At 37.2% G+C, this 10830-nt stretch overlaps 1 protein-coding gene and 1 long non-coding RNA gene across 2 annotated transcripts; both read right to left on the bottom strand.

Moving 5' to 3' along the window:
- Positions 1 to 1455: 1455 nt before the first annotated feature.
- On the bottom strand, positions 1456 to 2321 carry LOC135944438 (uncharacterized). The gene is made up of 3 exons (XR_010575335.1): positions 2197 to 2321; positions 2005 to 2140; positions 1456 to 1954 (listed from the first exon to the last, which is right to left on the bottom strand). It is a non-coding gene; the product is annotated as an uncharacterized LOC135944438 (long non-coding RNA).
- A 41-nt stretch (positions 2322 to 2362) lies between these two features.
- LOC135942177 (receptor-type tyrosine-protein phosphatase gamma-like) lies at positions 2363 to 5118 on the bottom strand. The gene is made up of 11 exons (XM_065488170.1): positions 4993 to 5118; positions 4703 to 4849; positions 4361 to 4650; positions 4139 to 4303; positions 3954 to 4088; positions 3539 to 3901; positions 3347 to 3482; positions 3192 to 3293; positions 2834 to 2963; positions 2569 to 2777; positions 2363 to 2515 (listed from the first exon to the last, which is right to left on the bottom strand). Exons 7-11 carry the CDS (start codon positions 3428 to 3430, stop codon positions 2363 to 2365), a joined length of 678 nt encoding a protein of 225 aa, XP_065344242.1. The 5' UTR covers positions 3431 to 3482; positions 3539 to 3901; positions 3954 to 4088; positions 4139 to 4303; positions 4361 to 4650; positions 4703 to 4849; positions 4993 to 5118.
- Between the last annotated feature and the right edge of the window lie 5712 nt (positions 5119 to 10830).

Below are 10830 nucleotides of genomic sequence, written 5' to 3'. Positions count from 1 at the left end.
TCATCTCGCTAAGAAACACAATTTGTTAGAGCTTGAATTTGAATGTGATACATGCAAAAAACAATTCATTTCCAAACCTTTTCTCCGCAAGCATGTAAAGTCAACTCATTTAAAGGTCAAGGTGCTTAAAAATTGCAAATTATGTGGGAAATCATTGCTCAAATATTGTATGACAAACCACATGCTACTTATCCACGGTATTCAGTGAATGCTTCCTTCATTTGTCATTAACATGTTTCCTGAATTCTTCCTGTATGAAAGAAGAAATAAATTACGCTATGATTCATATCCTTGATTTGTTCCCTATGTAGCATATTGATTAATAAATTAAATGGAATAATGTGATAATCAATTTGTATTTTTTAATTTCCTTACTCTCGAAAGAAGGATTTTATAAAATTGTATAAATTTTTGAGATTCATAAATATTGTGAACATGTCAATTTTCAAATTCCTCGATTTGATTTTCAATTATTACTGCGAGACGTCAACTCGTTAACTTTCTGTTCATCAAGAGTTCGAAACAAGACGCTCATTGTTATATATTATTTATTTAAGTGAATTTTGCCCCCAAAATGCAATAAAGATAGTTAAAAATAGTTTTAAAAACTTAAAATTTTTCGCACAAATTTTTTCCACGCAATTTTAATGACCTTTTAACTCGTATGTTTCCCTGACCAAAGGCATTATTATTTAGGAATTGTGAAACATTTATAATGGCTGAATTTACAATAATCACAAAAAAGGAACTTGACTCATTCTACAATCTACACTGTCGGAAATTTATGGACTATTTGTTGCACTTTCCTCGGCGAGATGCGCTGCATCGATTTTGATTCTATAGGATTTTGCCGGTCCATCATTCACGTGCCGCTTTCTCTGCGGCTCTCGGTGTGTGTCGTCATTTCCCGTCCGTTGCCACCGCCGCCACCACAGCACTTACAAAGGGCATGATGTGTGTAATCACCCCCGAAAACGAGCTGTCCACCACACTCTTCTCTTTTTTCGCTGCGTCCACGTGTATGTGTGTGTTTACTGCATTATCGCAGCAAGAAGAAATTATCCGCTCTGCCTTGGAATTCCAGCAATTGGCATTTTAATTAAAATGTGCAAACGGCCTGGATTTTCGCACACGCCATTGTCTACTTGAGATAAAATATTGTTAATTTCAGTTGATTGGAGCTACATTTGTCACGTATTTCGAGTCCATCAAACGAGTCCATTCGTGGAACGAAGAAACTGATTGATGCAGTCGATCCTGAAGGATCCATTCCGTAGCCCTGTGCGCTGACCTGAGGATGTGCCAGTGGCCCCAAATCTCTGTCCGTCGAAAAATTTAGCTTGTTAAGAAAAAAGCTCACGTTCACACTTGATAAATTTATTTAATTCCGAATATCATAAATTAAATAAACACACTAAAGAGTTTAACAAAGCATCAAAACTGTTAGATCGAGGCTAAATAAATGGTGTTAGTTTAAAGCGCTAACTGTAATAATTGTTTCTTGATATCAACAACTAAAGTAAATGTTGTCTAATTATTAGTATAAAATCAAAGCTAGTAATATTCAGCTCGAGCCAGATTCGTTCGACGCGCAGATATGGCGTCCGGTGGAGTATGGCGCGAAAAACGGCCACGTTAAAATGCGCGAAAAGAAGCAAGTTTTCGTCAATATTGGGACATAATTTGCATTACTCTTAACTAATTGTGTCTGTTGGATCGTAAAAACATCTCTTGACACTCGTACGGACATCCAAAGAGAGCTTTTCGTTTCCCACATTCAGACGTCATCTTGGTTCTGCGCAGTGCGAACCAATTTTATCGCACGTCTGGCCCCCGCTGGTAACATTAAGTAATATTATAAAAACACTAATTTCAATCCCTAATTGAAGTTGTTATAGGTTTCGAAGGAGCTCAAATAGAAATTGGCAGCTTTGTAGACAAGACCAAACTGCGTCTGTGAAAAATTAAATTAATTTTTTAATATTTTCTTGGGCAAATTCGTACTTCTGAAGAAATGAACGCCGGTTTTGCCTTTCTCAGGGTTCGCACGGCCAGACCGACGTCAACCTTTTGCTCCATATTGATTTTTTCGATTACAAAGCCAATTGCGAGGAAAAGGCCGCTGGCTGTCACTCCATCGCTGCGATAGGTGATTAGCTTACTGCTTGGAATAATATAAACTTATAAACTACTCACTGGCAGGCAATCGTAACGATGTCATTTCCGCCGGAGATTTTTAAATCTTCCCAGAGTTCGATGACCGATTCCAGGTTTGGTGGAGCGTCTGCGTCCTTCTTCCAACCAAGTAAGGCGAATTTCACACTCACTTTCTTGCAGACTCCTCGCTGAAAATAAATAAATTTTATTTCAGCCAAATTGAAAAACGAAATAGATATTTTACAGCATTCAGTGTGATTTCATGGCTCTTCACGTGTTTTTCTTCGTCGATGCTATCCAAAACTACTTGAATTTCATCGAAGTCAAGCTTGCGTTTTTTTGTAGGAAGGAAATCCCCCTGTATATTAAATTAAAAATCAACTTATGGTGTAAATAATCAAATAAACATACGTAAGAATAGTGCGACTCATTGAGGACGATGATTTGCTTGACGTTGAACTGGTCAATCATCCTCCAAAAATCCCAGACGGTGTTTTTCATGGGCACTTGGGTAACAATGAACTGCTTTGCCCTCTTGTATCCGTCGACGAAAACGGCGTTTATGAAATTCATCGTCGTGACATTTCCGTAGGGGAAGAGCGAAACTATGGCGCTCGATGCTAAAGAAAAATAACACGTGTTAAGAATGACAAGGAATAAAATTTTGTATTTTTACTGGAAATAAAATCAGGGTTCCTGCACTTGTCCGCTTCAATCTCGGCCGGTTTGTCAGCCCTTTGGAAGTCTTTGTTGCAAATGTTCGTGAGCAAATCCAAATTCTTTTTGATCTTCTTGTTGCTATTTGACTATATATGTACAAGAAAATTGACGAGAGTTAGAAAATTTAGCTCTGATAATAAAATTGTTCATTCTTATATCAAACGCGTAAAAATTATTTTTTTTTAAAGACATACATTTCTAACAATTGAAATTCATATTTTTTGTTGCTGTTGTTTATTTAAAAAAACAAATAAATCGGCTTGTTTTTTGTTGGTTCAATAAAAAAAATTTACACTTCAAAACACTTCAGTTACCGTAAGATTTTTGTATTCTTCAGAAAAATTGTCGCAGTGTATTTCAAACTTTGGGTTCAAAATGCTTTCCAAAAGGACCAGGTGTACAAATTTGAATTGATCCTGTTGATATATGGTTTTAAATTTGCATTTAAGCTAAAACCATAAAAATTCACCAAGGTGTTGACCAGATTGACTCTCTGTTTCCTCATCTGTGAGAAAATGCTGATGACATCGAGTTGACCGCGCGAACGAAACATTTTAAGGCATGCGTCAATCAAAATCACAGTGCCAGTTCTTCCAATTCCACCACTACAAAATTAAAAGCGGAGAAGATGTTTTTAGAATGGTAACTTTAATTAAACTACCTGCAGTGCACCAATATAGGGGCGCATTCATTGCGCTGACAATGAGATATTTTTTCCACGAAAATGGCTATCGACTGTGGATAGAGTGGTTCTCCGTTATTGGGCCAATTGGTGTAGTGCAGTTGCTGAACCTAGTGTGATAGTAAAAAACATTTGTAGAAATTTCAGCCTGTATTTGCAGGAGAGATTTGGGATATATAGAATAGGGGGAAAATATTTTACGATATTCTTCGTTTTTTCGCGTAAAACAATTAGATCTCTTGAAACATAATCGGCGTTGATCTCCTCTCTCATATTGCGGACAGTCAAACGGCCGAATTTTCCTTCCTGGTCGGCGTCGGGCCAGTATTTTTCGCATTTAACCTTAGAAAAACATTTAAAAGTTCACATTATTTAAGAGTGGTTTTTCTGTTACTTTTTCTCCCTCAGTAAGATTTGTAAGCATCACGATCAAGGACACTTTTTCCTGCCACACCAATCTCCAAAAGTCATCAACGGTGCTCGCCATTGGTCCTTGACTTGCAATGTACGCCTTTGGACGTTCGTATCCCTTTTATTTAATTTTAAAAAATGGAACCTATAATGCAAGGAAAATAATACGTCAACGTAGTTGGCATTGATGTAGTCAGAGTGTTGGTCGCCAGGAAGAAAGTCCAGTTTCACTCGGGAAGAGTCATACGCGTACAAATTATTGTAACGATTCTTCTTCTTATTTTCTGGTTTGGTGCCAACTTCCCACGGTTGCGTTTGCCCCCGCGGGAATTTCTGAAATTAAGGAAATACTATAGGATTTCCTTAATTCAAAGTGTGTATTTATTTTACCTTAAATTGCTCGTCAAGGAAATTGTTTATAAAGGCTGACTGCAAGTATTTTTCGACCTGCGATGCATTGAAAGGTACATAGCAGTTATTTTCTTCGATTAATTGAGCAGTGCCAGTTTCAGATGCTTTCGAAAATTGTACTGTGGCTTCTTGATTGGTTTGTTGGCGTTTCCTGCGATTCTTGATATAAATGCAAGCCCCGATTAAAGCGAGAAGCACGAAAATCAGTGGCACGAGGATGAGGATTGAAATCAAAACGTGGTTCTGATGTTTGTTTACTTTCATGTATGCTAAAGAAACAATAGCTTTTAAAATAATTAATTACGAAAAAATTAATCTCACTGGTTTCAGTCGCTTCACACTCGGGGAAAATGTAACCTTTTGCACAGCCCAACCGACAGCTTCCATTTTGAGGAAAATGTGTGTCGTTCATACAGGTTCGATGAGAGATTTCAGAGCAGTTTGGACCAAATCTCTTTCCAGTGCATTCTAAAAAATAAGTCAATGTTTAAGCCATTTTTTGTGTTTAATTTTTACTACTATTTATAACCAAATAATTGTTTTCAATCCATTTCAGTTTTTTATAAAAGAGATAAAACCGTTTCTTTGTTGACTCTATGTAAAGCACATACCTTCAAGACATTCAGGGTAAAGGTATCCAGAGACGCAACCCTGTAGACATGTTCCGTCTATGTTTGAGAATCTTTCATCGAAACAGAATCGGCGAGATGTCTCAGAGCAGTCTTTGCCATATTTTCTCCCAGGGCATCTTGCTGATTTATGAACAGGAAAATATTAGTTACACAATTTTGTTTCTTTATTTGACATCAATGACCATATTTTTGTTCAGTTAGCTCAACAAAATCACAATAATTATACGGCATTTGTCCTTTAATTCAGAAAAAATCTTCTTTCACTTTGGCAGCAATTTTTTTCTAATGTTATACTTGATCAAAAGTTTTTTTGCACATATTTCAAATATACAAGTTTTTCTCATGAAACAACTCTGTTTTTGTAGGAATGAAAATTCTTAATTTTAAACCTTTCATGACTTACTGTAGGTGCATTTATCGCCTTGATGTCCAGCAAAGCATGCACAATTATCTTGACTGTAGCACAATTTGTATCCGTCACAATTTCCTCCGAATACCTTGCATTTACCCAGTTGATTGAGAACTATACAAAAAATTATTAAACAAACTAGATTAATTAAAAAAATAAGAATTTTAAATAACGTACGTTGATTGTAATCATTTTTGTCTGTAGCCTGGTTTTCCGCTCGCTGCACTAATGGATAGCATGTCGCATTGTTCAATTTAGTCTTAGTGACTAAGTGTCCTGTGCCGAGAAAATGAGTACAAATAAACTAAAACGCTCTGGAAACTCACCTTCTTTGCAGAATTTAACTCCTCCAATGACAAGTGATTTATCATGTGCAGTCAATTTGATTTTCCAACCCTTTTTCGGTGTGAAATCCCTTGCTACAAATCTCACCGTGGTCCATTTCAAATAATTATCCGTTGATTGAATTGTTTTATTAAATCTCTCTGTTCCTGTTGCGTCCAGGACTCCAACCGAGAATAATGTTTTGTCGCTGAAAGTAATTCTTTCTTTTGTTAAAAACACGACGTCTACGCAAAACGAGCTGGTCGAATCTTTCTCCAATCGCACCTCTATTGAACTTGGTGCTTTCACAGGTTGAATGACGGAATCTAAAATGAGTTTATTTCCTTTGAAATAATTTTAAATATTTTTTGTAAAATTTAGAAAGCATGATTTTTTTTTAAAAAAAATCATTGTTCATCAAAGTTTATAATAACTTTGGTTTAATCCCGAATCCTATTTTAATTTAACTATTTATAATTTGCAAACAAGCCTCCGCATTAAAACGTCCGTGAAGTTAATTATGTGACACACAATTTATTTAAATTTAAATAATATTTTTAATAAAATTTAATATCGTTAAAAATTACTTATATTGTGGATGAAATTGCAAAATTTACTTACAATCATGACTTTTGAACAGGCCTTTTGTACTTTTTGAACTCTTGAAGGAAACATAAAAATCGCTGCCTTTCTCTCCTTTGATGCAAGAGCTGCAAATAATTTAATTTAAAGCTGAGTTTGGAAAATTTATATGTTCTGTGTAAAATCAATCTCGATACCAAGAACGAATTATACTCATGGTTATCAGAGAAAAAGCAAATTAATTTAAACCTTTGTGCAGAAAACTTGATGTTAATGTTTTCTCCTATTATCAGAGAGTTGCTTGTGTCGTATTTATCGAATGTTATTTCCAGTGTGGCATGTACCCATTTCTTTCCATCTTTGAGAACAGCACGACCCTGTGTATTTGTGAATCATTATCAGCTTGTGTACCAATCATAGATATTATGAAAATTATGAAATAACTAACCGCTATACTTTGATACACTTCACCACAACTTGGCCAAACGTTACCAGTTGTAATATCAAGATAACCACTGATTTTATAGCAATCCCTTATGACGGATTTATGCTCTGATTCCCATGCGTCAATAACAGCGTTGCATCCACTATCTAAAGTTGAATTGTTGGTGAAAAGGAATCGCGCCGAGTCGTGTGCCAAAATCGAAAAATACATCTTGGTATTCTGGTTCTTGGTTATTTTGATTTTTTTCTCATATAATGCATTCGCAAAGATCACCGGAAAATCTATAACTTAAAAGCTTCAAAACTTTAAATCTTTAAGACGAATTATTGTTTACCATTCCAGCGGTAATCAGTGACCATCGGGAATGAGCCCCGCGTGTTTCGTTGCTTTTCCCATCCATTGAGATTCCACTTGCTGCAGCCTCTGTTTCGAACCAAGTTGCAATCGTGATCAGCAAGAGGAATTGCATTTCCGTCTAAATCCACGACATCAACCGTTGTGTCGTCTATGTGTCGGTTTTAAAAAATTATCAAACATGCTTCCACTCAAAGTGAAAATTTATCGATCGTCATATTTCAATTCAGAGTGCTGCGCTAGTTCATAGTTACTAAGTGGCGTTTCCGTTTATTTTATGTCGTTTTTGGATAGTTCGCGGCTAGAGGAATTGAAATCATTGACAAACCGTTGTATTATATAATGAGAAACTTGAAAAATACGTTTTCTTAGTCGTGCGATACCCCTGATTTGATCATTGCGCATTACAGAAATAAACTTCCCCCTTTTCTTGTAAGCGTTGGCGCAGGGGGAAACATCGGCCAGCTAAATAAACGATAACCGAGGTTATTGATTTGCTGACGGAAGTAAACAACGCAACCTATATAAAATAGATTGTTCGGTGCTATACATGTAGCGTGGAAAACCCAAGATTTAACGTTTTCTTTTCCTGCATCTGATGTAAAAGCGTATTTTTACAAATGCTTAACCCCCATCCCTAATACTTCAACCCCCTCGAAAAAAGAAAAAGGGTAGTATCTTGGGGGTGGAGGGTGGGCACCCTCTCAGCTCGTTAGCGTAGGTCAAGACGAGTCCAACGGTGGTTAGTTTTTGCAATTCTGATTGTTAGAAACAAAGATTTTGCAGTGGCAATATTTGCAAAAAAATATTTTTAATTTTTGACACCATTTCAATCGCTAAATCTCGGGTACTTATTGTCAAAATTGCAAAAACTGCACACCGTTCAATTTATCTCAACTTTTTCGTTCAATTTAAGAGCGTTTTGAACAGTGAAAAGGTTTGCTGAAAATGCAAAACTATTTTTCTCGTAACTTAAATACACGAGGTGGAAGGGTATTGAGGGTTGATCACCCTCAAAACACTTTGGCTATCTACGGAAGGTCAAGACGAGTTGATCGGTATACAGTTTTTGCAGTTCTGATGTTGAGAACCCGAGATTTAGAGTTGCAAAAATAGCGATATTTGAAAAAAAATTTCATCACTATTATTGAGAAAGTTTGAAAATAAGAAATTTAAGCACGCCGCTGGAAAGCGCGTTTAATTTACAGGAAAATGATTTGCATTGCATGTGGGGTTACAGATCAAATTCCACAGTAAATCAAGAAAAATAAACAGCGCGCGACACATCGTTTTGCTCTCTGTGCGCGGCTCCCAAACGACCAGACGAGACGCACTGCTTGGAGGGAGTGGAAAGGAGCAGCAAAGAGAAGCACGTGGAAAATAGAATTAAAAAAAATCGACTAAAATAGTTCAAATTTATCCAAAAGCCCGTCTAAATATAGTCGACTATTTCCCTGAAAGTAGATTGTCTAAAATTCACAGCCTTAGAAATTATGTCAATATAACAATATAACAACTTGGAAAACGATGATAAATTATAAACAATCTAACGCTTACCATATCTGTCAAGGGAATCCTTCACGAACGCAAGAGGTGTTTCGTCTGATTGTGAGACACAAGCGGTCACAAACTCTCCTTTCCGAATCGGGAACGCATATCCATCCGCATTTTCGAATTCTAATAAATTTGCAAATTGTTGAAATGGATCTAACTATTTAGCTAACGGCCCACCTGTTGCTAAAAGCAAAAGAAATAGCGGGACGGCGAAACGCCCCAACATTTTAGTTCTCTCCCAGTCGCGAGTGAAACCTAAACTGCAACAGACGTCAGACCAAACGAGGAACAAAACGAATCAAACGGTTATCGGTGATAAGATAACTGTGATACAAATATAGAAATAACAAATCAAGTTTACACAAGTTAGTCAGGAATTATTTCAGAGAATAACTATGTTGAACAAAATTTTCCTTATTATTCTTAATTCGGAAAACGCCATCAGTATTTTTGTCCACGTTCAATCTATTAATTTTGGGAAATCATTTGCTGAAATGCCCTGGCAAAATGGCAAAGTTAACCTTTTTCAAGGCCCCCGTCGCCAGAAAAGGCTGGATGACACACTTTTCACACTTATGCTGGAGCAAAAAGATTTGCTCTATTAACACTCTGAAAATGAAACAAAACGTAGCTCTTTATCTCGATCGTTTCCGTTGCACCGAATGCGAGTTAAAAAAAATATTGCTTCTAACAGAACAAGTTTTCCGCTATTTTCGCAAAATAAATTAAAAACTTATCGAGGCCGCCGCACGATTGAGATAAAATCGCATGCGGTTTGCATTTGCGTCATATAAATCCCAGGATTTGAATTGATTTTCCGCCTCGCATGATATTTCTGCTACAAATAATTCAACCAGCCGACGAGCCGACAGAGTTGGGCAATGATTTAAACGAACCAAAAACGCACGAGTTTTGACGAAACTATATAAAAATAATCATGAAACATCTCACTGACCTGATTGCCAGGAAATTTCTTATATGTTCTAAACACGGCACCTGGTGTTATTCATATACTTCCACGATTTCCTAAACCACGTGGAGCCAAAAAAATCCCACGTGGACACCACGTGGGAGCCACACATTGCGCTAAACAACCCCACGATGGAACTGAAAATCGGTTCCTTTCACGGAACCGATTCGATTCTTTGTCAGATAATAACTTGAGTTTATTTTTTTAATTATGAATACACTAAAAACCTCTTCTCAAATTTATTTCTAAGGATACGGGGTGAAATTATGCCCAATATAATTTTAATTTAATAAAAAAATTCCTAAACGTTTTAGAGAAACAGAAGGTCCTGTTTTTGCAGTTTGTATTTGTTTTTTTATTAAAGAACGAACTAAATATTTTTTTCTGCATTCTTTTAGATAACAAAGACATGATTTTTTCCTCAAAATATATAATACACCTCGTTTTTTGTTAATTCATATCGCTGTCGATTCTGCCCTTGAATTTCGTAGACCCTGCGTCTGCGCTTCCTGCAGCAGAGGCAGACGACGCACAAAAGACTTAACACAATCAGCAACATGGCTCCCAGGGCCACCACCCCCACGGAAAGTACGACCCTCTGCTCTTCCATACATTCAACGTCACCGAGCAGAAAACACGTCTCGTCGGTCTTCACGGTGTTTCCCTCCTCGTCCTTGACACTCAAGGTGTAGATGCTGCCGTTGCGGCATGGAGGAAGCTCCCACCTGAGCTTCCAGTCGTGCAGTTCGTGCACCCTGGTGTCGAGCAGCACCTTTCCGTCCTCAGAGGTCACCTTCATCTGCTTCAAACGACACAGTTCCTCCTTTTCCGCCGATCTCACCGTCACTTTCGCCTCTGTGGTGAATGCCGCCTCGACGAGCTTCATCTCGACTGTCTTTCCATCTGTTGAAATTTTAATGATTTTATTCGGGGCGAAACTTGCAAACTTGATTATTTCGACACCGAATCTAAAACAAAATCAGAAAGGTTTGCGGTGTGCTCTAACCATTTGAGATCAAATCTATTTGTGATAAAATATTTTCAAGAATTTCGACGCATTAAAAGAATAAAAACTCACTGATTGGGATGCAGGGCTTCGTTCGCGTGTCAATGTCCTTGCTCACGATGGAGGATTGGTTTGTTGAGATCCAAGCCAGTCTGATCACGTAGAGCGTCTCT

Source organism: Cloeon dipterum, chromosome 4, assembly GCF_949628265.1.
Source record: "Cloeon dipterum chromosome 4, ieCloDipt1.1, whole genome shotgun sequence".
Classification (NCBI taxonomy): Eukaryota; Metazoa; Arthropoda; class Insecta; order Ephemeroptera; family Baetidae; genus Cloeon; species Cloeon dipterum.
The sequence above is the reverse complement of the archived record's forward strand: the minus strand, read 5'-3'. Positions and strand labels throughout refer to the sequence as shown.